Below are 27,222 nucleotides of genomic sequence, written 5' to 3' on the forward strand. Positions count from 1 at the left end.
AGGCATTAGAATGGAACTAATCCGCAAGTTATTGATGTGGAAATTGCGTAAATTGTGAGGTTTAACCAAAATAGTCTTATAGCCGATTGTTGTGTTAGTAATTGTAATAATGCATATTTCAGTTTAACATAATTTTTACAAGGATGAGTCCAAATGTTTCAAATATCATCATTCCCAAACCTAAATCCTACTTGACATTCCATAGAATGGTTGTTCTGTTCTGTAATTTATGATGTAAAAAAAAAAAAAACGATCAACTACAGTACATGTTTTTGCCTATTGATGTAGGCAGTTGTGTAAGTATGTAGCCAGACGTGCTAATGATTGCAGAAGATGTTAAAGCAAATTAATATATATTTGCAATTCTTGTATTATCAATGGGAAATTGTTGGGCAGCAAATTGTGATTAGCCAAGCACTGACTGCAGAATAAAAATCGCTGTTTCAAAACGTTTGAATTTGGAAAGTGTAACATTTAGAGCCAAATCTGTGGGTCAAATTAAACGAGAAATGCGTTTCTAATCGGCATTCATTATGATCAGGGTCCATGGTGTAAAGTAGTGATGGGAAAATGTAGCACTTTTTTTTTTTTACTCCGCTAGATAGGGTTCTTGGTTTAAAGATAAAGGATAGTACAGTACAATGTAAATATCTTAGATTTACAATGCATTTTTAAAGAGTGCCATCGAGAATAGTCAAAAATGATCACAAGTGCTTCATGAAGCACAGGGTCGCTGATGGTCTAGTGGTACACTCGCCCGAGTTGTGTATGGGCAGCATGGGATCGGTTCCCACTCGGTGACTGTGTCTATTTATGGGCTGGCGACCAGTTCAGGGTGTAGTCTGCCTTTTTCCCATAGTCAGCTGTGCTAGGCTCCAGCACCTCCCCGCGACCCTGTAGAGCAGGAGTCTTCAATCCTGTTCCTCGAGGGCCGGTTTCCTGCCTGTTTTCCATCCCTCCCTGCTGCAGATATTCACCAAAGGTCTGTAGAAGCTGGATAACGATCCTGATCATTTGAATCAGGTGTGTGTTGCAGCAGGGACAGATGGAAAACAGGCAGGACCCCGGCCCTCGAGGAACAGGATTGAAAACCCCTGCTGTAGAGGATAAGCGGTGTGGAAGATGACATGACATGCTTCATGAAGTTTGATTTTTTTTTTTTCCATCACTAGTGTAAAGGTACACTGTACAAGTGTGATATGCATATCAGTATTGCAATGCTGAAGTTTGGCAACTAATTATTTTTCAATATTAAATAGTGAGATGAAACTGTTTGGTGTATATTTATATACATATAAATATATGAGAGAGAGTGGGAGAGAGAGAAAGGGAGAGAGAGAGAGAGAGAAAGAGCGAGAGAGAAAGAGAGTGAGAGAAAGAGAGAGAAAATTAAAGAGAAAGAGAGAGGGCGAGTGAGAGAGGGTTTTGATCAGGGTTTTGATTTTTGATCCTGAAACTGTTACAATCAAAGAAATATGATTAATAATATGTCAAACGGTGTGGTGCATTTGCAAGTTCCCAACGTTGTGAAGGTAACCTGAATGCACCATGTTGCTTGTGTAGCAAGCTTGTAGCATATGTGATTCTGCTGGCCCTGAGCGTACTTTGAGATGCTTATTGATACGTTTGTTGGAGGTAACTGAAAAACTAAACACAAAAAACAATTTCACACGTATATCTACATAAAAGACTTTTTTTTTCTTTTTAAAACATCGCTAGCGCATAGCGGTAATGCTAAAATCAATGTAAAATCCTATTGACATGCTAAGAGGGAAAAAAGCATCGACTTGGGGAGCAATATTCCTTAGAGTAGCAACTATTCACACACAAACGCTGTAGAAATAGACACACGGGCAACGTAATACTCAAAGGTACAAATTATTCTCAATCCTTGAAAAACAAGTTATTAGAGTAACAACTAACCCGAACCTCAAAGAACATATTTTATTTCCGATAACAACAAAAACCAACATTTCACATTCAACAATAAAATGGTTAGATCAAGCTTTGTTACAGTCAAGGGCAATAATAGGAGTAAAAGTAAAAGACAGCAATATTATTCAATTTTTTTTTGGTAAAAGAGCAGTCCATGTGGGTGGCACCTCTGTCAAACTTTACAAGAGCTGCTATTTATATATTAACCATTAATTATGAGTGAGTCTCATGACAGATGTTTTTGTTTGACTTGGTGCAGATAGATTGCATTGTTGAGGAAAGCTTAATAGTTTTGCCCACAATGTTGTTTAAAAAAATGTTTCAATGAATGGAAATGAAAATTGCAAATAAATCAATTAACAATGAATCAGGCACGTTGTACCCAACTAATAGTTTACGCAGTCTAATGTCAAGTTGGCTACTTTTTTTTTTTTAATTTATCCAACATGTCAGCATATTCATTTTCGAATTCATTTTATTACACTTCCTTTGGTCCACAGCTGGGGCCCATTTCACAAAGGAGGTTTTGTGAAAACTCAGTCTGCTAACCCTGAAAAGAAGGAAACTCTGACTTTTCAGTTCCAAGAAGGGAGGTAAATCAAACCAGAGAAAGAGGGGTAACTTTAGCCAGTTTCAGAGAGAGAGGTAACTTAAGCTCGCAGTCAGTTACCGCAGTAACAGACTCTCTGAAACTAACCTGGTCAGGAGCAGGTTTATCTCAGTGAACCTGCAGTTTCACTATGTCTCCGTCCTCTTTTTGACCGACAAACTCCTTTTCATTTCCTCATTCCTTCAATTCGCCCAGGCGAGTTTTGTCGTAGCATATTTCTGTCGCCTGTCATTAAAAATAATCGGAGTCAGTATATGCATATGCGTCCATTAGGCGCAGTAGCACTGAAAAAGGTTTCTGTTGAATTTACTGAATTTTATTTTTTAAGTGTTTGCACGAAATATAATAATTTGATTAAGATACATTTTTTAAGGAGACTTAATCTAGATCCAGATGATTTTATTTTGTGCAAAAACTTGACGAAATAAAAGTGAGTAAATTCAACACACCATTTTTTCAGTGGGTGGAGACAAATGTGACATTATCTTTTTGAGCGGTATCATTTCACGTGACAGTCCATCATCTACATACACTGAAATAAGTTTCTGTTGAATATTTGCTCAATTTTATTTCTTTAACGTGGCTGTACGAAATATATAATCATCTGATACATCTACTAAACAAATCTATCGGGAACCAGATTATTTCATTTTGTGCAACCACCTGATGAAATATAATTAAGTAAATTCAACCGTCATTTTTTTCAGTGTACCCCCATGAGCTTATGCCGAGGTTTTGAACAATGTTTTTATATTTCACCAGCTGTTAAGTGCACTTCTCCCCCGCGATATTGAACCTCAATTAAATAAATTAATAGGCGGAAGCAAGCAGTTTTCCTCTGTTATATTATTGTGATTACTAAAGACTTGAAACTTCCGCATATATTGACCCAAACAACAATGTTCTCCCACGCCCTTCCCTCGTTACCATGGTTACTCGGCAGATCGGGGCTCCATTCATGACGTCTTTTCATAGTTGTGGTGCACGCACTTAACTCCAGGTGGAGGTACGCCGAGTTGAGTAAACTGATTCAAATCAGCTGTTCTGGAAGCGGAAACTCAGAGTTTCCTATCTCAGAGTAGACTCAGACTTCAGGATTAGACTCAGAGTTTGATGAACCTGCTTTGTGAAATAGACCCCTGAAGTTTAAAGTGCTGCTTACCGGTATATTTATTTACTCATATGCAGAGAGTACCAGGCATTTATTAGGTTTCAGTTGTTAAATTATTCATGTGAAGAGGACAACACACTGCAATTAATTGGGGTTTGGCCTGTATAAGATTAAAGGCTACTATATGAGGAAATACGGTATAAAATGTAACCTGTTTAAACACGCTATTCAATATCACTATCAATTTATGCAGGAGGTACAGGATAAGATGAAGTGTGTTAAAAAAAAAGTGTTGTTCATGACAATTAAGAGTGCACAACTAGATGCCGGGGTTTGTTTATAATGTGAAAGTGGAATAGAAATATAATTTCAGTCTTACTTCTCACTCAAGACTTCATACTCTTTGAACGTAATTTCTTCAAGTGACATCAAGATGTCACATAGTAGAAAACTGCACTTTTCTAGTCGATCATGAGCTTCTTGAGGGAGTTGAGATAAGCCGGAATTAGAGAGCTGACGGACTCGCTGTCGTCGTTGAGGATCTTCTCGCCTCGGCCCTCTGAGCCCACGGAGCTGGCCGCCCGCACCAGACCGGGATACGGGGTGCTGTAACCCTGTAGGTGGGCCACAAAAAGACACAATAGGAATTTTAGGAGTAAAACAAACATACATACAAAACTATCTGTGATCCAGTGATGTAATCTTCCCTAAGACTGTGATTCATTCATTATATATATACTCTATATATATATATATATATATATATAAATAAATAAATATAATAGGGCGGCACGGTGGACGACTGGTTAGCACGTCCGCCTCACAGTTCAGAGGTCGTGGGTTCAATCCCGGCTCCAGCCTCCCTGTGTGGAGTTTGCATGTTCTCTCCGTGCCTGCGTGGGTTTTCTCCGGGTACTCCGGTTTCCTCCCACATTCCAAAAACATGCATGGTAAGTTGATTGGACTCTCTAAATTGCCCCTAGGTGTGATTGTGAGTGTGGATGTTTGTTTCTGTGTGGCCTGCGATTGGCTGGCAACCAATTCAGGGTGTCCTCCGCCTACTGCCCGAAGACAGCTGGGATAGGCTCCAGCACGCCCCGCGACCCTTGTGAGGAGAAGCGGTATCGATAATGGATGGATATATAATATATATATATATATATATATATATATATATATATATATATATATATATATATATATATATATATATATATATATATATATATATATATATATAATATATATATATATATATATATTTATATATAATATATATATAATATATATATATATATTATATATATATATATATATATATTATATATATATTATATATATATATATATATATATATATATGGATATATATATATATATATGGATTGTAAAATGCACAGCTCTGTCTGTCTACATCCATACACACTGTACATGCATACATACATATGTACATATACAGTATGTACATACATAGGGGTATACAGCCTACACTTAGTACAAAGCCAGTTAAGGCTCTTATTACATACAGAGGAATATCCCTTGCTGAAGCTGCCTCTCTTCTTGGTCCTTATCTTAGTGAGTGCCGACTCGGCGATGTCAGCTCGCTCCTCCGCATCATCCAGCTCATGGACCGTTTTCCTGTACTTGGCCAAGTTCATGTTGGCTTGCTCCTCCTGCATCATTTTTTGGGGAAACATTATTAAATGATGCCATGGTGTATTAAAGACATAATCAGAACTTGCTGAAGAGCAGATGCTAAAAAGAAATGATGTTGAATGACTTTGAAAAATGAAACAACAAAGTAGCTGAAATATAGGAGAGAGGTAAATTTGCAAAATGCATCAATTCATTTTCTCATGGGCCATATGCGTTTTGAGAAGTTTAAGTGTGGCTTGAATTGATTGAGAAATAACACAAAGTGATTTGAAGTTGTGGAAAATATAGAATGAGAAAAAAAGTGGGAAACACACATACAGCTTCTTCCACTTGTCTCTTGTAAGCCCTCATCTTGTTCTGCAGCCTCTCCACCAGCTCCTGCATTCTCTGCTGGTTCTTCTGATCCTCCTCGGACTGGAAGACAAGTTCCTTGAGCCGGCGCTCATTCTTCCGCAGCGTCTTCACCGTCTCGGCATGTCGCTTCTGCTCGGACTCCAGCTCGAGCTCCAACTCTTTCACCTGCGCCCACAGCAACCCAATTATTCAATTCCTGAATGTGGCAACAGAGGGCAGTGATGCTCTTGTACTGCTTTTCGCAGGATCTCGAGCTTTTTTTTTTTTTTTATGCTTCAACTCCTCTTTCAGGATTTACCACAAAACCCACACCACAAAAGAAGTATTTCCTTGCCATGCTGGAACAGACCTATTGAAAAGTCACATCTGGTTTTGGCATTTTTATGGTGACCATTTACCTCTCTGTGTGCAGCACAAGGACCATCTGTGTTTCCAATCAGTCATCTTAGTCCTTTCTATGGCCAGTTTGCATTATCTTTCTATGCTTTTGTAGGTGAACCTCAACTGTTTCGCAATTTAAAACTGCTCCCAGGTATAATAATAATAATAGAAAAAAATATCACAAATGCTTCACGAAGCTTCATTTTTCCATCACTACTATCGAGCACTTTCAAGAAGCAAGGCAGTGTACAGCAGCCTTCTCACTCCAACGATCAATACATCGCGTCAGAAAAAGAACCGCATTGAGTTGAAAATACTGAGCGACAGTTTACCTTCCCTTCCAACTTCTGGATGATCTTCTTGCCACCTTTTAGTGCCATCTGCTCTGCCTCCTCCAGCTTGGCACTCATGTCTTTCACCTGAACCTCCAGACCTTTCTTCACCTTCTCCAGATGGAGCGTCTGCTCTTGCTCCAGGCGCAGCTCCTCCCCCACTCTGGCCAACTGTCCCCAATCAGGAGCTTATTGTTCGCCTCATCTCTTCATGATTTGCTCTCGTGTGTGTTTTACCTCGCAGCTGGCCTTCTTGGATTTGTCTACCGATCCCCTCAGCTCTCCTTGGAGCTCCTCATGCTCGTGCTGCAGAGCTTGGAGATCCACCTCCAGCTTCCTCCTCCCACTCAGAACCGACTGGAACTAAAAACACAGAAAAGTAATGAATTAATGACTCTCCGTTAGGGATGTCATGATTTATTGATTAGCGATACACTGAACATTGTGTTAGCTAACATTCAACATATCAACAAGGTTACCTTAGGTAGTAAGCTTGGTCTTGAAGAAAAGCAAACATTTAAAAAAAAAAACGGCTAACTGTAGTTTATTGATTTTAGGCTCTACTTTCACAGACAGCACATCTGCGGCAGTTTCTGATGTTTCAAAGGGGACAAGGCTCCCTGTAGGTATTCATCAATTTGGTCAACGCCAAGCTAGGCGCAGCATAGGGAGTGTCGTTGGAGGTGCGCCTGGAGGAGTTGTTTAAAAGGAATGTATACCTGTCAACTTCTACGTTTTCCCCGTATTTTTTACGTTTTTTGATTTCAAATTGTGTACGCCGTACAACAATTTTTGTACGGGGAAAAAAAAAAAAATTAAAAACTCGTTTTTTGTTAGACGGATCTCATCTTGCCCATTTCGGCTCTAATCCCGAGCGTCCGTTAGCGATTCCGACTGCAAACTTCGGCCGACTTTCACGAGCAAAGCAAAAAATCACCTGGTTGTTGAGATCGCTGTATTTTTCATTGGCGTCCTGCAACTCCACCTCCAAGCCTTTGCGAACCCTCTCCGTGCTCTCCAGGGCGGCGCGAGTCTCTTCGCCATCGCTAAGCAGCAGAGAGCAACGTCTCTCCAAGGCCGCCGTCTCCTCCTTCTGCTCCTCTCGGCCCCTCACCTCCTCTTCGAGTTGAGCCTGGAGCTCCTAGAGAAGAGAGGAGTCATCCCATAAATTCTCAAAGTCGCGCAACACTGCCATGAGAGGGCTGTCATCAAACCTTGATCTGTTGCTGTGTCTTTTTGCTGCTCTTGGTGAACTCAGTGTTGCTCTTGGTGAGGAGATCCACTTGAAGCTCCATTTCGGCCACATCGGCCTCTAGTTTCTTTTTCAGCTTTGTTCCCTCCATGCGACCTTTAATCTCGACATCCAAAGTGGCCTGTAGTGATTCCAACGCCCTCTGGTGGCTTTTTCTGACGAAGAAGAAGAAGAAGAAGAAGAAGTCAAGAGGTCAGAGTGAGGATCAAGCGAAGCTTACACGAGGAATTTTCGAGCATCAAAGCTGTTTTTGAAGGAAGAGGAAGCAGAACGACAGAGCTTACCTCTGGACTATGTCGAAGGTTTGAAAAGGAAATAGAAGACAGTATTACAGGCAGAAAGGATCAAAGTGTGTGAGCATGAAAGATGGTGACAGGGGATTCTAGGGGAGATGAGGTACCGAGCAGCATCAATCTCTTCCTCCTTCTCTTGAAGTCTGCGCTCCAGGTCTGATTTTGCCTGAGATAACTCCAGCTGCATCCTCAGTAACTTAGTTTCCTCCGCCTAAAAGGAATACATCCAACCTGATTATAATTGAAATGACTTTTTTTTTCAGGAGCATTTCTCTCAGGTTAAAATGGAATAAATAGCTGTACCTCTAAAGCTGCCTCTGACTCCTCCAGTGAAGCCTGTAATTCTTCTTTCTCCATCTCGATTTTCTTCTTTGCTTTCTGGAGCTCATGGACACTCTTGCCTCCGTCCGAGAGCTGGTCCGTGAGGTCAGCGATCTCCTCTGTAAGTAAGAAGAACCGAACATATCTGAAGAGCTGTCCCCTCGCCCTCAAACACCTCTACGGCCGTTAAAATGAATTTAGTTCACTTTGAACACATCATAACACATTTTCGGAGCTTTCCTTGTACGCAACGAGGACAGTCATATGATGAATCACACATAGAACACCAATGCTTAAAAATTGTAAAGAAAACTAGTCTGCAAATGTTGCACAGATTTTTCACAACAATCATCGTGAACTGAGTAAAAGTATGATTAAAAAAAATACATATATATTTAGAATGTAGGCAATCTGTGACAAATTAAGAAGTCACAGTTAACATTCAAAGTGTACTGGATTCTGATGTTAGCTTGCTTGCTAGCGAGAGTATTTTAATGCTGAAAACCAACCCAATCCTGAGTTTCTACTTAGAATCAGCATTGCACATATTTTTTTTCAAACTTTCATACAACAATATATGGAGCACTTAGAATCATAAAATTGTGGTTAATTGCAATATTTAAAATGCACGTTCTGAAATGTGTTTAGTAAGTAAGTCAACGGTCTGATTAAAGTGCTTATTTTTAAACTCAATTTAAATATTTTAATTCATATTGAAAGATTAAAAACACTGGTTTATATTAAAGCTCAGAATTAGTTAATTGGACTGATCATTAATTTGCCTTTTGGTGGCCCTTTTTTTTCATATACACTTAATCTGGTTATGGAAAATTTACAGTATACTTGGGAATAATTGATCCTAGTCTCATGAGTTGGTGTTTTGGTGGGTTTGAGAGGATCTTTAGATTTTAAATAGTAAATATTAAGTTTGGCACTAGTTAGGGTTAGTGTTCATGTTAAAATATGTCAGAAAATAGGAAAAAGTGTTGGGCAGTTTTCCAAGATGATGTCCTGTTTTACTTAATACACAAAGACAAATTGTCTGCTTTCATTGAAGACAAAGGCAATCCCGTTAACAGCTGGGAGGCTGAAATCTGTGAATTTGGACTTTTTAAAACATATATTAAAAATAATTCAACATCTTTTTGTGGGCAATAAGCTCGCAAGCAAGTATGATGAGAGGGAGCGGTGTGTCATCGGTTTGTGGGTCAAATGTACCTTGGTAGCCCTTGTTCTCCCTTCGCAGGGCTTCCAGCTGCTCCAAAGACTCTTCATGCACTGTCTTCAGTTTGAAGAGCTCGCCTGCGTGTTGTCTGCTCTCCTTTTGACAGCTCTCCACCTCCGCGACCAGCTCCTCACACTTTTGCTTCCAGTCCCCCAATTGCTTTTCGAGAACCCGCTGCTTCTTATCAAGGGCCTGTCCACATCCGCTAGCCTTGAAATGGAGAGCATAGTGTCTGCTCGAGTTCTATAATCAAGGGCATTTGGGGAGCTAAAACACACCGCTGCGCTACCTTCTCCAGGTCCATGCACAGCTCCTCCACCTCCCCCTGGAGCCTCTGCTTGGTTTTCTCCAGAGAGGAGCATTTAGCTTGCGTGGCTTCCACTGCCTCCTCTGCCTCTTGCAGCCGCAATACCAGTTTTTTTCTGTGACGCAAGCATTAGTCACACCAGGAGACCCGAATGCGGCTGTCTTAAGAAAACGAGTGCCAGTATCAACTTGACCTACTTGGTGTCCTCCAGCTCGTCGGCGTACTGAATGGACTCTGCCTCATGTTTGGTCCTCAAGTGTGTCACCTCGCTGTTGAGTTTGGAGACGAGCCGCTGCAGCTCTAGCTTGCTCTCCTGCTCCTCCTCGAGCTGCTCCTTGAGCCCCTCGCACTCCTGCCGCACCGAGCTCAGACTTCCGCTGACTGCCTGCTTACACTGGCAACCACAAGTTAGCGCGCGTTTGGTATTTCCGTTCACTTGCCATCGAGCCACATAAAATGCTTAATTTCCGTTTAATTTCAAATTGGGAGTTTTGTATATCCACACCGTGACACTTACTTTGACCTCCTCATCCAGCTGTTTCTTCAGTTCCTCCAGCTGAGATTGGAGGAGAGACTTGGTACGACTCAGCTGGCCAGATTTGTTCTCCGCCTCTGCCAATCGTCGGCTTGTGTCTGTATTATCGGCTAGAGAGAAACGTAAGAAATCTGATTTACACAATGTCGTTGTACTGAATTGAAAACTAAAGAGGGTATTTCAATCCTGTTACCAATTACTGCCTTCGCCACAGACAGCAAATGATGGATAACGCACTCAAAAAGCAGTTGGATTAAAAATAAAAATTTTGGGGGGGCACAAATGGACCGATCCACTAATTGGGTCAATTTGACCCACCTCTTTACATTGTTTTGTATAAAACAGCCCAATTTGGGGATTTTTTTGTGCAAAACGACCCATTTTTTAGCGTTGTTTTTGCATAAAATCCATAAAGTTGGGACAAATTGACCCAAGTAGTGGATCGGTCCATTTTCTGACCCCAAATTGTGTTATTTATAATCCAACAGTTTTTCGAGTGCAATATGCAACTGACATAACACCAGACGCCACAATTTCGCTCATCTCCAGTGTGCAAAGTAATTTTTGTGACTTTGGGGATATTCCTGCACCCCAACCACTCCAAACCCCCTGATGATCAAGAATAATCATAATTGATCATCATTGATTGGGGCGTCTCTTATCCTGTTCAGCATTAAATGAAGATGTCTCTGTCATAACTAGTGATGGGAAAATGAAACTTCATGAAGCACTTGTGATCTTTTTTTACTCCGCTAGATGGTGCTCTTGGTTTAAAGAAAGGCTAGTGCAATGGACATTGCATATTTAAACCAAGAATGCCGTACGCAGGAATCAAAAAAAGATCCCAAGTGCTTCATGAAGCTTCATTTGTCCATCATTAGCCATAACCGTACCCGTGAGTCTGTTCTTGGCCACGGTGAGCTCCGTGAGTGTCCTCTGTAGGTCATCCCCTCTCCTATTGGCCTCATAGAGCTGTTCCTCCAATTTCTTCATCTGGCTATCTGAGGACATCTGCGGTAACACAGAAAAACGTGAGCCCGCACGTGGCTGTCGTTGTCACAAAGGCATATGGTTTAAGTTACTTGGCTGAAACAGTTTTTCCATGTCCCCGAACCTACGGACCTTGGCTTTCTGTAGACCTTCTAGTGAAGTGGACAGGTCGTCGACTTCCATTCTCAAGTTCTGCTTCTCCTTCTCCAATTTGGCCCTGGCCCTCTGTAGAGCCTCACACTGCTCACTTAGCTCTGCGATGACATCGCCATGGCGTTTTTTCATGGTTGCTGCCAGCGTCTCTGACTGGACGGATGACTCTTCCAGGTCTCGTCTCAGACGCTGCAGTTCCGCCTCTCGCTTCTTGTTCATCTCCATCTGTTAATCACACAAACTGTTCTTTATACAAGGTAGCTTTTGGGTTTTTTTTTTTTTTGTTCAAAAGCAATGTCAAGAATAACAGGTCTATCTGCTCCTTCTGTACTGTTCTGGGAAATCTGGTGAGTTTCATCACTTTTGAGCCAGAAAATTTTATTTGGAGAATGAGTGCAAATTTAACACATCTGTTTCTTGAAATCATAAACATCATCTTAAGCCACTCATTAAAACTATACATCTGGACTGCTGATGGGTTGATATCCTTGAAAGACTCCAGTAAGTCCAAACACGGGGCTAAGTAACTGCTTGAAAAACATTATTTATTTTTTTACGTTTATTTAAAGATACATTTGATGCAAGTACTTGACCACTAAAAACTGGACTTGATGGTCAAGTATCATAATTATCATAAATGTGTGTAAAGTGTACAATAGGTATGTACTGTATACAGTGCAACCTAGGCAAAAATAATACGACCTTGGGGTCTTATGATTCAACAACATTGAATTGCCTCTGAGGTCTCGCAATAGGTAAAGTAAACGTTGTATGAAACCAGAGTTCGGCAAACATCAATGGATAAAGACCCGTTGCTGTTTTCCTTTGTTTTTCCATGACACATACTCTTACAATGTTACTTAAAGCGGAAATCAACCCAAACATATTTTTTTCAAGAATATGTTCCCAGCAGCCCCACTAGTTGAAACATGGCATGCGAATTAATAGCGTGTTTGTGCAATATGAGTTAAAGAAACAAAATCCACCCCTTTTTAGCCATCTAAGGGGGCGGCCATTTTGTCATTTCTGTCAACTGAAAATGACATCACAACTACCCGGGGCTCACAGCTCGCCTGTTTTCTAAAGCTGAGCCGTGATTGGTCGTTACCTGAGCCCTGGGTAGTTGTGATGTCATTTTCAGTTGACAGAAGTGACAAAATGGCCGCCCCCAGAGATGGCTATTGCACAAACGCAATATTTATCAGAATGCCTTATTTCAACTAGTGGGCTTGCATAGAACACGTTCTTGAAAAAAATATATGTTTGGGTTGACTTCCTCTTTAAAATGGTGACCGTACAAGACATTTTATGATGGTGACAGTTATTTTATGAAGGAATGGACAACGTTTCATTCTCGATCTTCAAATGTATGGCGAAATACTTTACCTGTGAGGTGGAGACCCCGCCTGCTTCCTCCAGTCGATCTGTGAGATCTTCCAGTTCCCTGCCTAAGTCCACTCTCTGCTTTTCCACCTGTCAAACAGTTTAAAAGATGTTTTTTGTTGTTGTTGTTGTTTTTTTTCAATTCCACTTATAACCACATTTCCGCAAATAACTGTCATTGCTCAAAGGCTGAATTAGAACTACCACATATACCAGGGGTCACCAAGCTTTTATATTAATGCCTAAGGCGCGGAGTTTGATACACACTTCTGAAATAACAAATTTGCGCAAATGACCTTTAAATAATATTATATGCTATGATTAATAACTGATGATATTCATCAACATGATCAGTGTTTTAAATGATTTCTCACAATAATAAGGAAATAGATACAGTAAATATGTAACAGTGGTTGGATACATATTTGCCGGCATTTACATTTTCAAAAGCTGACTTATACAGCATTCTTAGAAAATCACAATGTCCCTTCACTGGTAAAGAAAAAGCCCACAGGCCACTCATGTTGGTGACACCTGCTATATTGTATGTACTAACCATAATGAAAATAACATTAAAATGTATATACCGTATTATAAAAATACAGCCAATATTTGAGTTATCATACAACCCTGGCAAATCTTTCAAATGAATTGCGGTGTTTACCACAACATCATGAAAATGGCATAGCATAAAAGTGAAATGCTAACAAGTCATGAATGTGTTATGAGAACACTGCATAATAAACTCACTTCCATAGAACCTGTCAAAATTACACCATAAACATGTGCGTTGTATGCCTTTATGAAATATGGTACGTTACATTCATTATCCAAATTAACCAGTGAAAGCAAAATTGTAAAACTTACACAAGGTTTTTTAGGATGCTTCGAGTCCCAAGCACAGTAGTAAAAAGTACCCTTACAAGCTCAAACATGTTTAACGTAAAGTTTATAATCTTAAACCACTACGTACACAACCAGCTTTCGCATCTTTACGCTTCTATTTTACAGCTGTTTTAAAGACAGGAGAGTCTCAAAGTAGCCTGTAAAAAGCCGTAAATTCAGGCCTCCTGGATAACAGCAAAGTTCGCACCTGAAGGCACAACAAGTGAAAACAGATTCTCAGCCCAATTTTGGACTGTATCCCCCTGCTCTCCCCCATCCCTCAACATCTGCCTCACCCTGGTATGTATTGGTGCTATACGCCCTGTCTGTGGACATTCACCTGTGTATTAACATGACTCCCCAGAGCCATGTAGACACTTGTGATTATCAATCCAGTCAGAGATGGATCATTGTTGGGACTTCTCTAGTAATTACTGTTTATGATAAAAAAAATCCTAGTAAAATACACTATTTTTCTAATCGGTCTAATCAATAATCAATTTTATCATTAAACCACACATTGTCAGCCTACTGCAACTGGCTATTATTCCATGTGGGAGAAGACTCCTTGGGAAATAGCTGTCTCTGTCAGCCTGTGTCTCCTGATGATATCTCACTTTTTTTGCAAGACGGATTTGAACAATGGGGAGCATGTTTGTGGTGGATGTATGCTCTATTTGAGCTCCTCCTGTGGAACAGATAAAGCGGGGCATGTCCTTGCTTGCTCCCTTCTCCAGTCATGTGGCTCAAGGTAGCTGGCGGGGGGATCCCCATAACAAATACCACCCAGACTGGGAGAGTGGAGCAAAACACCTCCAAGGGCCTACTTTTATTCTACTCGACATCCAGTGAAAATATGTTTTTTTTCTGCTACCGGAATACGCAACTCCTCAGTGTGAAAGAGGGGCTGCAAGTGTTGTGTGGCTTAAACACACACATTCTATAAGAGCAACCCACCTTGGTAGATTAGCTTTAGGAACCAGGCCACCAAGCTTTAGGCTTTTTTCCACCGAATAGTGAAATGTTTCTAAAAAAAAAAAAAGACTTCATAGGCAAAAAGTATTTCCCATGAGTGTGTCTTCCATAGGTCAGTTGGCCCAAAAATACACAAACAAAAGAATCCTGCAACTAGTGATGGACAAAATGAAGCTTCATGAAGCACTTTTATAATAAAATAATAATTTTTGACTCCTCAAGATGGCACTCTTGGTTTAAAGGGGAAGTCAACCCCCCAAAAATCTTTGCAATAATATGTTCTATGTGCCTTCACTAGTCTAAAAATGACATTCTGATTAATATAGTGTTTGTGGAATATGAGTTAAGCAGCAAAATCCACCCGTTTTCAGCCATCTCATGGGACGGCCATTTTGCCACTTCTGTCGACTGAAAATGACATCACAGTTGCTCAGGAGTTAACGACCAATCGCGGCTCACCTGTTTTCTGAATCTGAGCCATGATTGGTCGTTACCTGAGCCCTGAGCAACCGTGATGTCATTTTCAGTTGACACCAAGTGGCAAAATGGCCGCCCCCTGAGATGACCAAAAACGGGTGGATTTTAACTCATATCCCACAAACATATTATTAATCAGAATGCCGTGTTTGGACGAGTGGGGCTGCATAGAACATAAACTTGTAAAGAACATTTTGGGGTTGAATTCCTCCTTCAAGATGCAGTGGAAATATAGTAAATTTCCACAAGTGCTTCATGAAGCTTCACTTTCCCATCACTACCTGCAACCGTGCACACTCATATTACTTTATTACTGAATGGGAAGCGGACTCACGTTAACTAGTAGATGCATCTGAAACTTGAAATTAGAAATTCGCAAAGGGGTCCCTATATTGAGAATCACTCTAAATGGAGAGGCAAAACCGTAACATTCTCTATTAGGGGCAATAATTTCAATGGCGGTAAGAAGAGAGCTAAAGATGAATCCAATACAATTTGTATAAAACTGATGTACGTGTGAATTTTGTCATTAAGATTCATGCAAACTTCAAATTGATGGATGTGCACTGAAAACATTTTGAGGAGTTTTTGGAGTTTTGCTAATTCAACAAATAATGAAGACAACTTTGTTGGCGCGGGCAGAAAGAGGAGGAACATTTCTGATTCTGCGGCAGGTTACCATGTATGTTAATCAGGACCACAAGGTCTCCTCCCAAAAGTTTATTGTGACAGATGCAGATAGTTAAGGCTGAGCAGCACTTTTCTTCATCTTCATCTGGCCTCACAAATAAGCTTTCGGCACCACCGGACCGAGCGCTAAAGCTGAGTCAGGCTCAATTTTGAGATGCTCCTTATCTGCCTTGCAGCTCGACCGGCATCTCGAAGCCACATCTGCTCTTTCTTTCTCTTGCGGAGAGGACCGTCGTTATGGTAAACAGCCGTGCGTCATACCTTTGCTCTTATGGCCCGTTCAGCTTCCAGCTCCTCCTCCAGCTCCTCAATGCGGGCCTAAACACACACAGAGTTGGAATGGATGTAGTGCAGCAAAAATATAATAAAGTGTGACTAGAAGATCAGACATTTTGTGTTATCTTATGTATCGCGTTGGCTATATCGGAGCGTCACCCCAGCAGATTGCTATTTCAAGGCACTTCTTGTGTGGTCACTCGGTCGGTTTTCGACAATCTGATGTCCCTTGGGATTTGGCATGCCTCTGGATTTTCCTCAGGTAGCAATTTAGAGCAAGAATGTCGGAGCCACAGTCATTGTCGGTATTCTGACCAAGGGCAGGGTCTACTATGTCCGGTTTGGGAGCCGGTCCTAACATTTGAGGAATTTGTGTTGTTGTTTTTTTTTTTTTTTTGCATTTACCAGTCAGAGTAGATCTTGAATCCGATTTCAGCTTCAATCTGCCCAGGGCCTTCAAAATCCCCGTGTTGGCTGCCTTATGCCACATTTTTAAAGATTTTAGATTCATATTTCATTTTATTTTTTTATTTTTATTTCAGTTAGTTTTAATTAGTTTTAGAGCATGTGTGTTGGTTTTTATTAGCTTTTATTATTTTGGGAAAATTGTTTAAATTCAGTTTTTATTAGTTTTACTATTAGTTTCTTTAAATATTGAGTATTTGTCGAGTGTAAAAAAAAAAATGTCACGTGTTATGTTTTTTTTTTTTCTTTCCAGTTTATTAATTTTATTCAGATGTATTTTCACAATAAGCCATTTAGTATACCCATTGTCTGAGAGGGAAAATAAGCAGAAGCATGATCTTATTATGCCTACCCTCTTGGGTGTAATAAAGTAAAGTAGACAACCATTTACTGTCACATTCACTATGTCACTGAGGGGGGGAAACTTAACCCTCCTGCCTGTCTGGAAGTCAGGACATTGAGCCGCTACACCATCAGTGGCATAATCTACGGTAATTATATGCTTCTTCTTCTTTTCTTTTTTTTTTTTTTAGTTTGATTAGCCGGTAGTAGTGTGACAGTGTTGGCATATTTTGCCACACTAGTTGCAAACACAGAACTAAGTAAATAAATAAATAAAATGTCAAAATAACACCCCGTTAAAGCTTTCATGCACCAGTTACAAAACCATAACGAATAAATTACATACTAAAATAGGATACATGCAATCATATAGACTGATATTTTATCCAGGCATTCAGTTGTGTGTGTGACTATTGCTGCTTTGAGCCACTACTCACATAATCCACTTATAATAATGTCTTTTCTTTTACATGCAAAGGGATTGCTGAAATTGGAAAAAAACCCTCATATTTACCGCTACTCAGCAGGATATTTTCAGATTTATGACTTGGCATGTAACAGCATAACACCCACATAGATCATCTTGTATTAGCCCCCATCAGTGGTAAATTATCTGCATGGAACCCACGGATGTGCACTGTGATATTAGAGAATTGCATTACTGCATTTCATGAAATCATCATGATGGATTGACGCTAAATCATCTGCAACACACTAGTGCTTTCATCAGTTCACCTCAAGCCAAAGCTGTATTTTGTTTTACTAATAAGATTTAAATTGCCAGTTCCTCCGATAGAGGTTCTTTTCTCCGTGTTGTGTCATGTTCCCGTGCTATCAGCAACCTCGTTCCGGTGTCATATTGTCAGGAAATGTGTCTGACAAGGGCGTGTAGCCCAGGGCCATTCACACAACAACACAGGTGAAAGACATTCACATGCGACGCGCAGCTCCCGAAAAACTAAAAGGCATTTCAGAACAAAATAAACATACCCACATTGATTGATACGTTCTTATGCAGGCAAAGATCCTCCCAAAAAATAGTCTAGACATTTTGCAAGCTCGTGGTCAGAAAAAAAAAAAAAGGGGGGATTTTATCATCGAACTTCTTGAAGATTGAGCCAAGTTTTGAAAAAGTAATTTAACTCACATGCCAGCGAAGGACCTCTGCAGAGAGAACAGCCATGGTCACACAGCAGCTTGACTGACGGACTAGTTTCTCTTACACACACATACACGCGCGCACTGTTGAAGCTTTTACTGTCCACACCCCCTTGTGCGTGCACGGTCTCTTTTCTCAGACACGCGCAGCACACACCACTCACATATCTGTTTCTTGTTACGCTTTCCTAAACCTCAAAATAAACATTGTGGCATCGACAGAACACAACAGCGTCAAGATCGCAAACTCACTGGATACATGCAATTTAGACTCATTACTATGTTGAAGTTAGAATGGATGCACTTCTCTTAGAAGATTTCCCCCCATTCGATGACCTTTGAGCAATAGCGGCAATAACCAAATGAGCCCCATCATTGGTGAAACTGCTCGATGCAGGACCCCAACATGAGAAAATCGGCCATGTATTACAATCAGATGTGGCCTCTGTAACTAAGGTCTCTTCTCCCGTGTCTGATGGGATCGTCGGCAGGCGTGGGTAGTTATATCCTCTGTGATTCCCCTCGAGTCGATCAAAGGGGAACACGTAAGCCAAACAACTGCAAGTAAAGCTTGGCAATCCTAAACACCGAGCTTTGCAGACCTCCTGCAGAGCAGACAAGAGCCCAACATACTGTCCACACATGCTCACATAATTCAGGTCCTCGGCAACACGGTTGGAATTTACCACTTTGTTCTTTTTAAATGTCTTCAGATGGCAGTGCGGGGCTTCTAAAAGTAAGTTACGGCTGTTTGCCTGGCTTGAGAGATCAGCAGGTGACAACAGGTTCTCTTGACCTGGTTAGAGCCTGTAGGTGATGACGGGGTCAAAGATATGATGACGATGTAATGCCAACTTCATGTAGTGGATAATTGAGATCAAAGAAAGCGTTTATGCTCCGCATCAATATAAAGAGAGAACATTTTCAGAATAGAGTTGACTTTGTAGCATCCACTTTTCCACTTTGCGGCAGTTAAATCAGAGGTTTTTTTTTTAACCACTGGAGTAAAATAACCTTCATTTTCTGAGACTTTGGTGACCCTTCTTAACCTAACTGCTTTATGGCCACATAATAAAACCACTATGAGCACAAAATTGTGGTAAAGAAATAACCATGAAACGTTTAGGCATTTAACCTGGGTGACATTCTCGCTCATCTAACGACTGAATTACAGCACACTTAAGAGCAGCTTCGTTGTGAAATGGAGGTGCAATTCCAACGGTAGTATGACTTAGTTTTGTTTTGTTTTTTTTGGTCACCTTTATTGTGCCCATTTTCCAACTGCAATCTACTCAACAAAATGGACTTCTTAACCAGTTCAGTCTATTCAGTCATAGTTGTCTTAAATTTGTGACTAATTGAGATTTACGTTGCTGTTCTGTTGTTCCACTGTTAATGTCGTAGTGGTTCAGGTCATGTAAGCTTTGGATTGGTCCAGATGGTCTACGTTGGCGTAGGCCTTTTATTATTTCGAAAATGCGTCATTGTAATTTAGGTTTATAAGTATTCGTTTTAGTAGATAGGTGGGATGGATGAGATAGATAGATAGATAGATAGATAGATAGATAGATAGATAGATAGATAGATAGATAGATAGATAGATAGATAGATAGATAGATAGATAGATAGATAGATAGATAGATAGATAGATAGATAGATAGATAGATAGATAGAATAGACGTAATAGGACTGTGCAAATAAATAATAGCAAAGGTGAAGCAAAAAGTTGCGAAAAGAAAAAGTGAAAAGAGTTAACACAATTCATACAGCTGTAGTTTGGCAAGCTATCTGGAAACAATTCCAAATTGTAGTCCTTAAAAAGAAAGCAAATTGCTGCTTCACCTTTCACAACTGACACCATGGTCAGGAAGTAGTCGATACTTATCACTTTGAGTTTGTGTTTTAACCTTCCCCTGACATGACTGGATCTGTGAAACGAGCCCAACAGCTCTGATGAAAAGCAGGAATGCATCACTGCTCTTTAAGTTACAGTTTGAGCCCTTACGCAAACTGACCTCCAGCTACGTACCAATACAGGTTAGAATTCCAGCCACTTATTACTTAGTGCGGTCTGTTTTTGTGAGTACAACTGCAATGAAGCCATACCAGTATTTACAAATATAAATATTGTTTTCTGTAATCAATTAAGCCTCATGAAGGGTGATTACAAAGACTTTCTGTTTTAGACAAATGATGATTTAGACGCCAGCTAAGGAAAAGAATTAGGGTAACTGCATTGCATGGGCAAAATTACACAGCTTTTGACACCATCTTTTACCCCTTAGATGCATAAGTGGAATCAGAAATGATCCCAGGGCTCGTTTTTTGTTTATGTTTGTAATTTTAGAAATGTACCATTTACTCATCCATGGGTTGGCTTTACGTTTGACGCACAAATTTGTGCATATGCCAGTGTTTCTCAATTATTTTCTGTCACGCCCCCGCTAGGAAGAACAAAATATGTTGCCCCCCCGACCCCAACTTTCCGCCACGACTATACAAAATAAGATTGTGATGAGTACACCTCTGCATAACATTGTATCCTTTTTAACATTAAAAAAAAAAGATAAATAAATCTGCTGAATAACTTTATTAACATTGTTTATACTCCCGGCACACACTGAAAATGAAAGTGCCGCTGCCACCTACTGTATTGGATGTGCAATTACAAATAAAATAAAAAAGCATGTTCCCTGACATCCCACCCACCTACCCTTACCCCTCCCAAGGAGGCTTACCCCACTATTTGAGAAGGGCTGACATATGCACAAAACTCAACGGAAGACAATTGGAAGTTTAGAAACAGAGAAATCAGAAAGTAGAGTAATGTCATCTTAGTTTGGTTCTGAAAACAAAGACCATAACAGACACGTCGCGGACGAACGTAACCACACCTGCAGTTCTTTGCTCTTCTTCTGCAGTCCATTGCTGATGGCTTCTTCAGCTTGAAGCTTGGAGAGAGTACTGCTTATCTCCATGTCCTTCCTGTATTGACAAAGACCAAGTATGTGATTTGAAACTACAGAAAAATAATCCCAGAACAGACAAATGAAAGTGTTATCATACTCTGATTGTAAGTCACAAAGTACTATAGAAATGATTCCTTGGCTAATTAATTGGTGTGATGTTTGAATTCGTGATTCATATTTTTTTTTTCTCTTATGCGTGTATTTCATTATGTTTTTACTCTGTCAACATGTCATGGTTTCAGCTTTTTTGTGCCCCTTATGTTTCAGCCAGTCAGCCCTGATCCTGCCTGCCATCCTGTTCAAGGCATCAGCTTGAAATTTGTGTGGTAAGTGCACTCATACACACACAAACACGCGCACATTTTAACTTCTTAATGTACTTATCTCACAGTTTTTTTTTAAATCATCATTGTGAGAGACACCGCACAACAAGTTCGCATATTCTGTCTTTGTCTCAAACTCCTGAACCCCGACGCCCCCCCCCCTTCCCCGTGAAGCAACTACTGATGGACAAATGAAGCTTCATTTAGCACATCTGATATTTTTTTACACCTCTAGATGGTGCTCTTGGTTTAAAGGTAAAGGCTAGTGCAATGGCAATGTATTACATTTTAAACCAAAAGTGCCATCTAGATGAGTCAAAATTGATCAAAAGTGCTTCATGAAGCTTCATTTGACGGACACCGTCAGTGGATCGGTCGAATTCTGAGTTGAACACAAACAGGGATTTGTGATCATCAACACTGAGTGTTTAACTTTTACGATTGTCTGCTCAAAAGGTTTTCTGAGTGGATCAGGTAGGAGAAATCCGCCACTTGAGAAATGTAGCCTCTCGTGAGAAGTCGTCTGCGATAGGCCCTGGTGAGTACATGAGGAAACGATATAGGAAAAGGATGGATGGATGAATCCAAGGTGACCCCTCCTCACCAATTAATGTTCTATTCTGTTTTATTTCACCCTGCCATTCAGTAAAAATGTATATTCACAAATAAGTCTATAAGACCCCCAGGTCCTACAACAAGCTGAAATACAACGTAAGCTGCACGTTATGCTCGCTCTATGTTCGACTGACATTGATGAGTTCAAACTTGGAGGTGATGAAGCAACACCGCTGCCAATAAGTCTGACATGAATTGAATATGTATGATAAAGATCACATTTGTGTAATGAGCTATACGCCTGAGAGGGAGCTTTTATTACCTGTCATAAAACAAGAAAAGCCTTGGCGTAGGAAAATGCCGTCATCTATACTCTAAATTCATATGTTATGAATACTCAGCTATTATGTGTGCGGGAGGCACGTCTGCCCTGCTCAGTTCTGCTTTGTCAATGTCAGCTAATAAAACTAATTTAACATGTCTATCGTACTAATTAGATTTGCAATACTGTAGATACTTTGTAAATTTAAATACTAATCATCATGTTTTGTTGCAACAATAATAAACTTTGCTTTGTGCAGGTGTATGTAAGGTTGCGGGAAAGTGCACATATTTTTCCCTCATACTATAATCATGCAGAATATGTTCTTAGACCAACACGTAATTCCAATAAAATGGAAGGAATATGAAATGACATGAGTGACAGGTTTCATATTAACTGAAGTCATGGACTGTTTGGAAAAACCCAGTATCTTAGCAACAGAGTGACTCATTCATTTTAATTAATGATCACAGTGACAGAGAATCTTTTAACATAATGACCGGCGGGTTTCGACATTCTAATGCAGATTAAAGTGCCCATTGGTGTGCACGGAGCGTGACAGAGAGAGTGTATTATGACAGTTGTTACTGCGGATGACTCTGTTTGCACTTATTAGTGAGTGTATGTGGGTGGATAGTGATCCTCAAAAGAGGAGACCTCTTCCAGCATGTCAGAGTTGAAGCATTCATGCTTCACAAGAGGTTCATTATAGGGACATGACAAGATGTTTTTTTATAGTCCACTGGGCTGGAAGTATTTTCAAAATTAATATATGTCACAGCAGTCTTCAGTTCAATGGAAAATCCACCAACCATTTTTTACATTTTTTTTTTTTTTTTTAACTAGGCTCACAATGAGGTGTTAAGATGTTTTTCTGGTTGAAAAATAATCTAAAGCAAGTATAGAGCATGCTAGCATATATAGAGGATATGAAAAGTTTACACACTCCTGTCAAAAGCCAGGTTATTGTGATAAAAAACGTGAATTGATATTAACTCATTCACTGCCATTGACAAATGTATTTGTCTTTTCACAATCCAGCCATTATATCCCAGGAATTTTTTTTTTTTTTTTTTTCAGATTTTTTCAAACGTTAGCGTAAAAGAGGGTCTGAAAATGTCTGGCAGTGAATGAGTTAAATGACACCAGGGTAATATAATTTCAAAACTTTTCCCACCACGTGAGTTTACAGTATTACCTGCACAAGTCAATTGAAAATAACATTGAGGGGAAATGAAAATAAACAACTGAGATAATGTGGTTAAATGGCAGTTAGCACACCTGCTACCGTTTGTAGTGCCTCTGACCAGTGCCAAATGAATTTTAGCTCGTGATGGGAAAATGAAGCTTCATGAAGCACTTGTGAGATTTTTTACGACTCTAGATGGTGCTGTTGGTTTAAAGATAAAGGCTAATGCAATGGAAATTTATGACATTTCCACGGTATCTTTAAACCAAGAGTGCCATCTAGAGGAGTCAAAAATGATCACAAGTGCTTCATGAAGCTTCATTTGTCCATCACTAATTTTAGCTGCTTTAGTGGGCTTTTCCTGACACATTATTATTTTTAGCAAAAGCCTGACGTAACTGGTCATAATTTCCACCACCTTGACTAATGGCTCCCAGTTCCTGCAGAAGAAGAAAAACAACCCCAAGGCATTATGCTGCCACCATGATGCTTCACTGTAGGTGTGGTGTTCTTTCGGTGATGAGCAGTGTTGTGCTTGTGCCAAACATACCTTTCGGTTTGATGGTCAAAGAGTTAAAAGAAAAACGTCAATTTCAGTATTTTGAAGAAAGAAAAAAATCATATCGCAAACTTATTGGAAAAATCGGGTTATGCATCGGATTAAACCAAGGTTGATTCCGCAAGTGGCGCTATAATAGCAAAAGCTTCATTTGTGGCACAGTTACAATTACTTTCTGATACACGTGACTGCCACCTACACGTCAGACTTATTTAGGCTCGTTTGCTCTTGGTGGAGGCTCTGTTGAGTTCTATTTTCAATATCATCACTTGTTTACCCGTACAATTTAATCATCAGTAAGGGTTTCATTATTATACATGGCAGTTCATAAAGGTACAACTTTCTATAAAAAAAAAAAATAATAATAATAATTGTAATAATAACCCATCCAAACAACATGCATTTTGTATTCAAGAACATGACTGCAAATCAAAATGTGACCTTTTGATGATCTCTTCTGGACCATTCCTTGTCTTGTCCACCCCTTCCAGACTCTCCTGAGTGCACAGGTTGTCCCCTTCCATCTTCCGACTGTTCTTCTCCAGCTCCTCACGCTGATAGCGCTCCTGCTCCAGCTGATACTCCAGCTACAAACAAACCATGCGAATACCCTTGACACTGCAAATGACCATACAATTTGCATGCTTCTTTATTTGGATCATATGTGCATGGATTTATTCTGTATATGTCCAGTTCTAATTAAAGGCAATCATATGTCTCTATTGCTCATGTAAAACACTTTTTTCATAGTATTAATATTACCCATACAGGTGTTGCTTAATGTGTCTACCTGATGTGTAGTTATTTTCTTTGTCTTTTTCGTGCAATGGATCTCAGAGAGTTATGCTTTAATTTTATACCTGAATTTGTCTAGTTTTTCTCCTTGAGTTGTCACATTGTCATGGTGAAGGGGGATTGCCGGAGAAAATGAAATAGCTGTTCATCTAAAAGAGCTCACCATGAAAAAAATGTAAATTGAGTCCCATTGGAGCTAAGTTGTCAGTGGGTTTATGTCAATGGTAATGTCATCCAGGTCAAGAAGGTCCTAGGTGCGTGGTCTTGCCCAGATGTGGGTGTCGGGGGCCGTCCTGTGGCAGGCCTGGTGGTGGGGCTCGATGGTGAGTGCATGCACCTGTGGGCCCTGAGTTTGGGTAGTCAGATTAGTGTCTGGTGTGGGCTGTACTCCGCTAAGGCTGCTCTTGGTCACTCTGTACACAACCTTTATGGACATAATAGTTGGGCACAGCCAAGCCACTGAGGGGGTCCAGTTCGGTGGCCTCAGTATTACATCTCGGATATTTGCAGATCTTCTGTCGACTGAGCTGTTGGCTACATCAAGCCCTGACTGTCAACTCTCACTTGAGCAGTTCGCACTTGAGTGGGAAGAGGTTGGGATGAGAATCCCAACCTCAGCACCATGGTCCTGAGTCAGAAAAGGTTGAAGTGATGTCTCCTTGTCGGGGAAAAGATACCCAATACCCCCCCTCAGGATCAATGCAAGACATTGAATCAATTTTAAAACAGATTGATGAAATCTATTCAATTCGCCATTGGTTGAGCCATACGCACCTAATAGAGTTAGTATGCAAAAACACTGAACTAATAATTTTAGATTAAGATGAAGTCTGGCAAGTGTATACAGAAAGTACTCACATCTTCTACTTGCTTTTGTAGTTGGGTTTTCTGTTGGGTTAATAGATCCACCTTTTCTTCCTCACTGTGCAGATCCTCTATAACTTGCTGCAAGGGGACAAAAAAAAAACAACAACAATGAAGACAATGATGCAGGTGAAAGAAAATGTTGTTGGTAGCTAAAATGGCTAAAATAGATGTTTCAGCCGTCAGCGGGATTTGAGGGCGTGTCCTCCGGTGCCGCACCTGTTTCGCAGTCACAATCAAGGGACTTTAAAAGGACTGCGGCGTCGACAACTCCCCGTCGGATTATTCAACCTTGCTCGCTACCATTGCACCAAGTGTTTCATTTTCATGACCTCTTAGTCCATGATTAATAGTTCTCTCAATCTCGTGTTTTTACTCATGTATAGTATTTTGGTTTAGTTACTCTTAGTCTTTAGTTGCTCTCATTTTGACAAGTGATTTTGCGTTATTTGTTATCCTTGCAGTTTGCAAGCATTTTCTGTCATTTTCTTTTATCCTGGAATTTAATTGCCTGCACCCTGCTCAAAATCACGTTACACCACCTGCACCACAATTTAGACCTGCTTTCATCTGGTCTAAGGTTTAGTCTACTTTCAGGCATCAAATAATCAGGTTTCGCCCTGGGGGCTTGCAAAAGAAAACGCCTCGGTCTGCGTGGCGCAGTGTGGTCTGCCGAATTCACAAACATGCTTAAGTGGGCTTGCACTGGCACGGAAATCAAGAAGTGTCAGTTTCTATGCCCAAGCGCACATGCAATGTCTCCTAAAACAAAGCCCTTCATAGTCTTCAAAAATGTAATACAATAATAACAGAAAACTGAAATAAGTGTTTTATCTCCATAACATCTCATCATTTTTAAAAAATTACTGAAAACTTTAAATATGGCCATCCCATTTTTTCCCCCAAAATGCGATTTCAGTTGTCCAAGAAGCGTCTTGTTACACTCTAAAGTTCTTTACCACACAGTAGAAGAATTAGCCAAGAAAAACATCTAGAGGATGTGTCTCCAAAGCTAACCTCTTAAACCCTACAGACCTCTTCAATTAACTGTGGAAAATTTGTGAAGGCTTAATCTGCACCATGCAGTCAGTCTTTCCATCAGCATGCAGTGACGTTGGTGCCCTGCATTCTTTGGGCATTCCTGGACAAAGATAGCATCTTAATCCTTTATTACACCTTAGTGAAGCAGACAGGGAGAATTAGTTAGGGACTGAAATGAACATATCATTGTAGCCTCTTGTATGTGATTAACCTGTTCCGTTGAAGTGTCCAAAGCAGTAAATCAGCTGTGATGCTTTAGTTTCCGGTTTGGATTTACGTAGAAGAAAAAGAGAGAAAGAACACACTACTCTTTATATATGCTATATACTATACACATATAAACTGACTCGAGTCAATTAGTGGAGCCCAGAGTTCAAAGAACACATGGTGAAGCTGCATTTGGTTGTTATGCTGCACACGAATGGAAGAAGATGCCAACAGAAGTCAAGTCAGCGCCAAGTGTAAATGCTTTTAAATCCAGGTTAAAACTATGCTTTTTT

The 27,222-nt window shown here is 40.2% G+C and overlaps 2 protein-coding genes and 1 long non-coding RNA gene across 5 annotated transcripts in view; 2 read left to right on the top strand and 1 right to left on the bottom strand.

The window, feature by feature from the left end:
* gas7b (growth arrest-specific 7b) overlaps positions 1–2,302 on the top strand; it is a 50,644-nt gene extending 48,342 nt beyond the window's left edge. The window contains exon 14 of the mRNA XM_086016429.1: positions 1–2,302. This exon is cut by the window's left edge and continues 826 nt beyond it. The gene's annotated coding sequence lies outside the window, so the exon portion shown is untranslated.
* Positions 1,931–27,222, bottom strand: part of LOC147129544 (putative uncharacterized protein MYH16) — a 39,524-nt gene continuing 14,232 nt past the window's right edge. For all 3 annotated transcript variants that reach the window (XM_086016427.1, XM_086016428.1, XM_086016426.1), the window contains 20 exons: positions 25,676–25,762; positions 24,464–24,609; positions 21,000–21,090; positions 16,126–16,182; positions 12,841–12,927; positions 11,434–11,679; positions 11,205–11,322; positions 10,294–10,421; positions 9,974–10,170; positions 9,759–9,891; positions 9,463–9,679; positions 8,227–8,363; positions 8,031–8,134; positions 7,593–7,785; positions 7,316–7,519; positions 6,616–6,741; positions 6,379–6,549; positions 5,630–5,830; positions 5,182–5,328; positions 1,931–4,270 (listed from right to left, as the gene is read on the bottom strand). In XM_086016427.1, the coding sequence (XP_085872553.1) occupies positions 4,118–4,270; positions 5,182–5,328; positions 5,630–5,830; positions 6,379–6,549; positions 6,616–6,741; positions 7,316–7,519; positions 7,593–7,785; positions 8,031–8,134; positions 8,227–8,363; positions 9,463–9,679; positions 9,759–9,891; positions 9,974–10,170; positions 10,294–10,421; positions 11,205–11,322; positions 11,434–11,679; positions 12,841–12,927; positions 16,126–16,182; positions 21,000–21,090; positions 24,464–24,609; positions 25,676–25,762 (2,943 nt within the window). In that variant the 3' untranslated portion in view covers positions 1,931–4,117. The remainder of the gene's footprint in view (positions 4,271–5,181; positions 5,329–5,629; positions 5,831–6,378; positions 6,550–6,615; positions 6,742–7,315; positions 7,520–7,592; positions 7,786–8,030; positions 8,135–8,226; positions 8,364–9,462; positions 9,680–9,758; positions 9,892–9,973; positions 10,171–10,293; positions 10,422–11,204; positions 11,323–11,433; positions 11,680–12,840; positions 12,928–16,125; positions 16,183–20,999; positions 21,091–24,463; positions 24,610–25,675; positions 25,763–27,222) is intronic.
* On the top strand, positions 18,758–24,740 carry LOC147129545 (uncharacterized). The gene is made up of 5 exons (XR_015082527.1): positions 18,758–18,841; positions 21,027–21,109; positions 21,342–21,400; positions 21,854–21,935; positions 24,514–24,740. It is a non-coding gene; the product is annotated as an uncharacterized LOC147129545 (long non-coding RNA).

The sequence above is a fragment of the Filicampus tigris genome, chromosome 19 (assembly GCF_054856515.1).
Source record: "Filicampus tigris isolate MCC_2025a chromosome 19, RoL_Ftig_1.0, whole genome shotgun sequence".
Lineage (NCBI taxonomy): Eukaryota > Metazoa > Chordata > Actinopteri > Syngnathiformes > Syngnathidae > Filicampus > Filicampus tigris.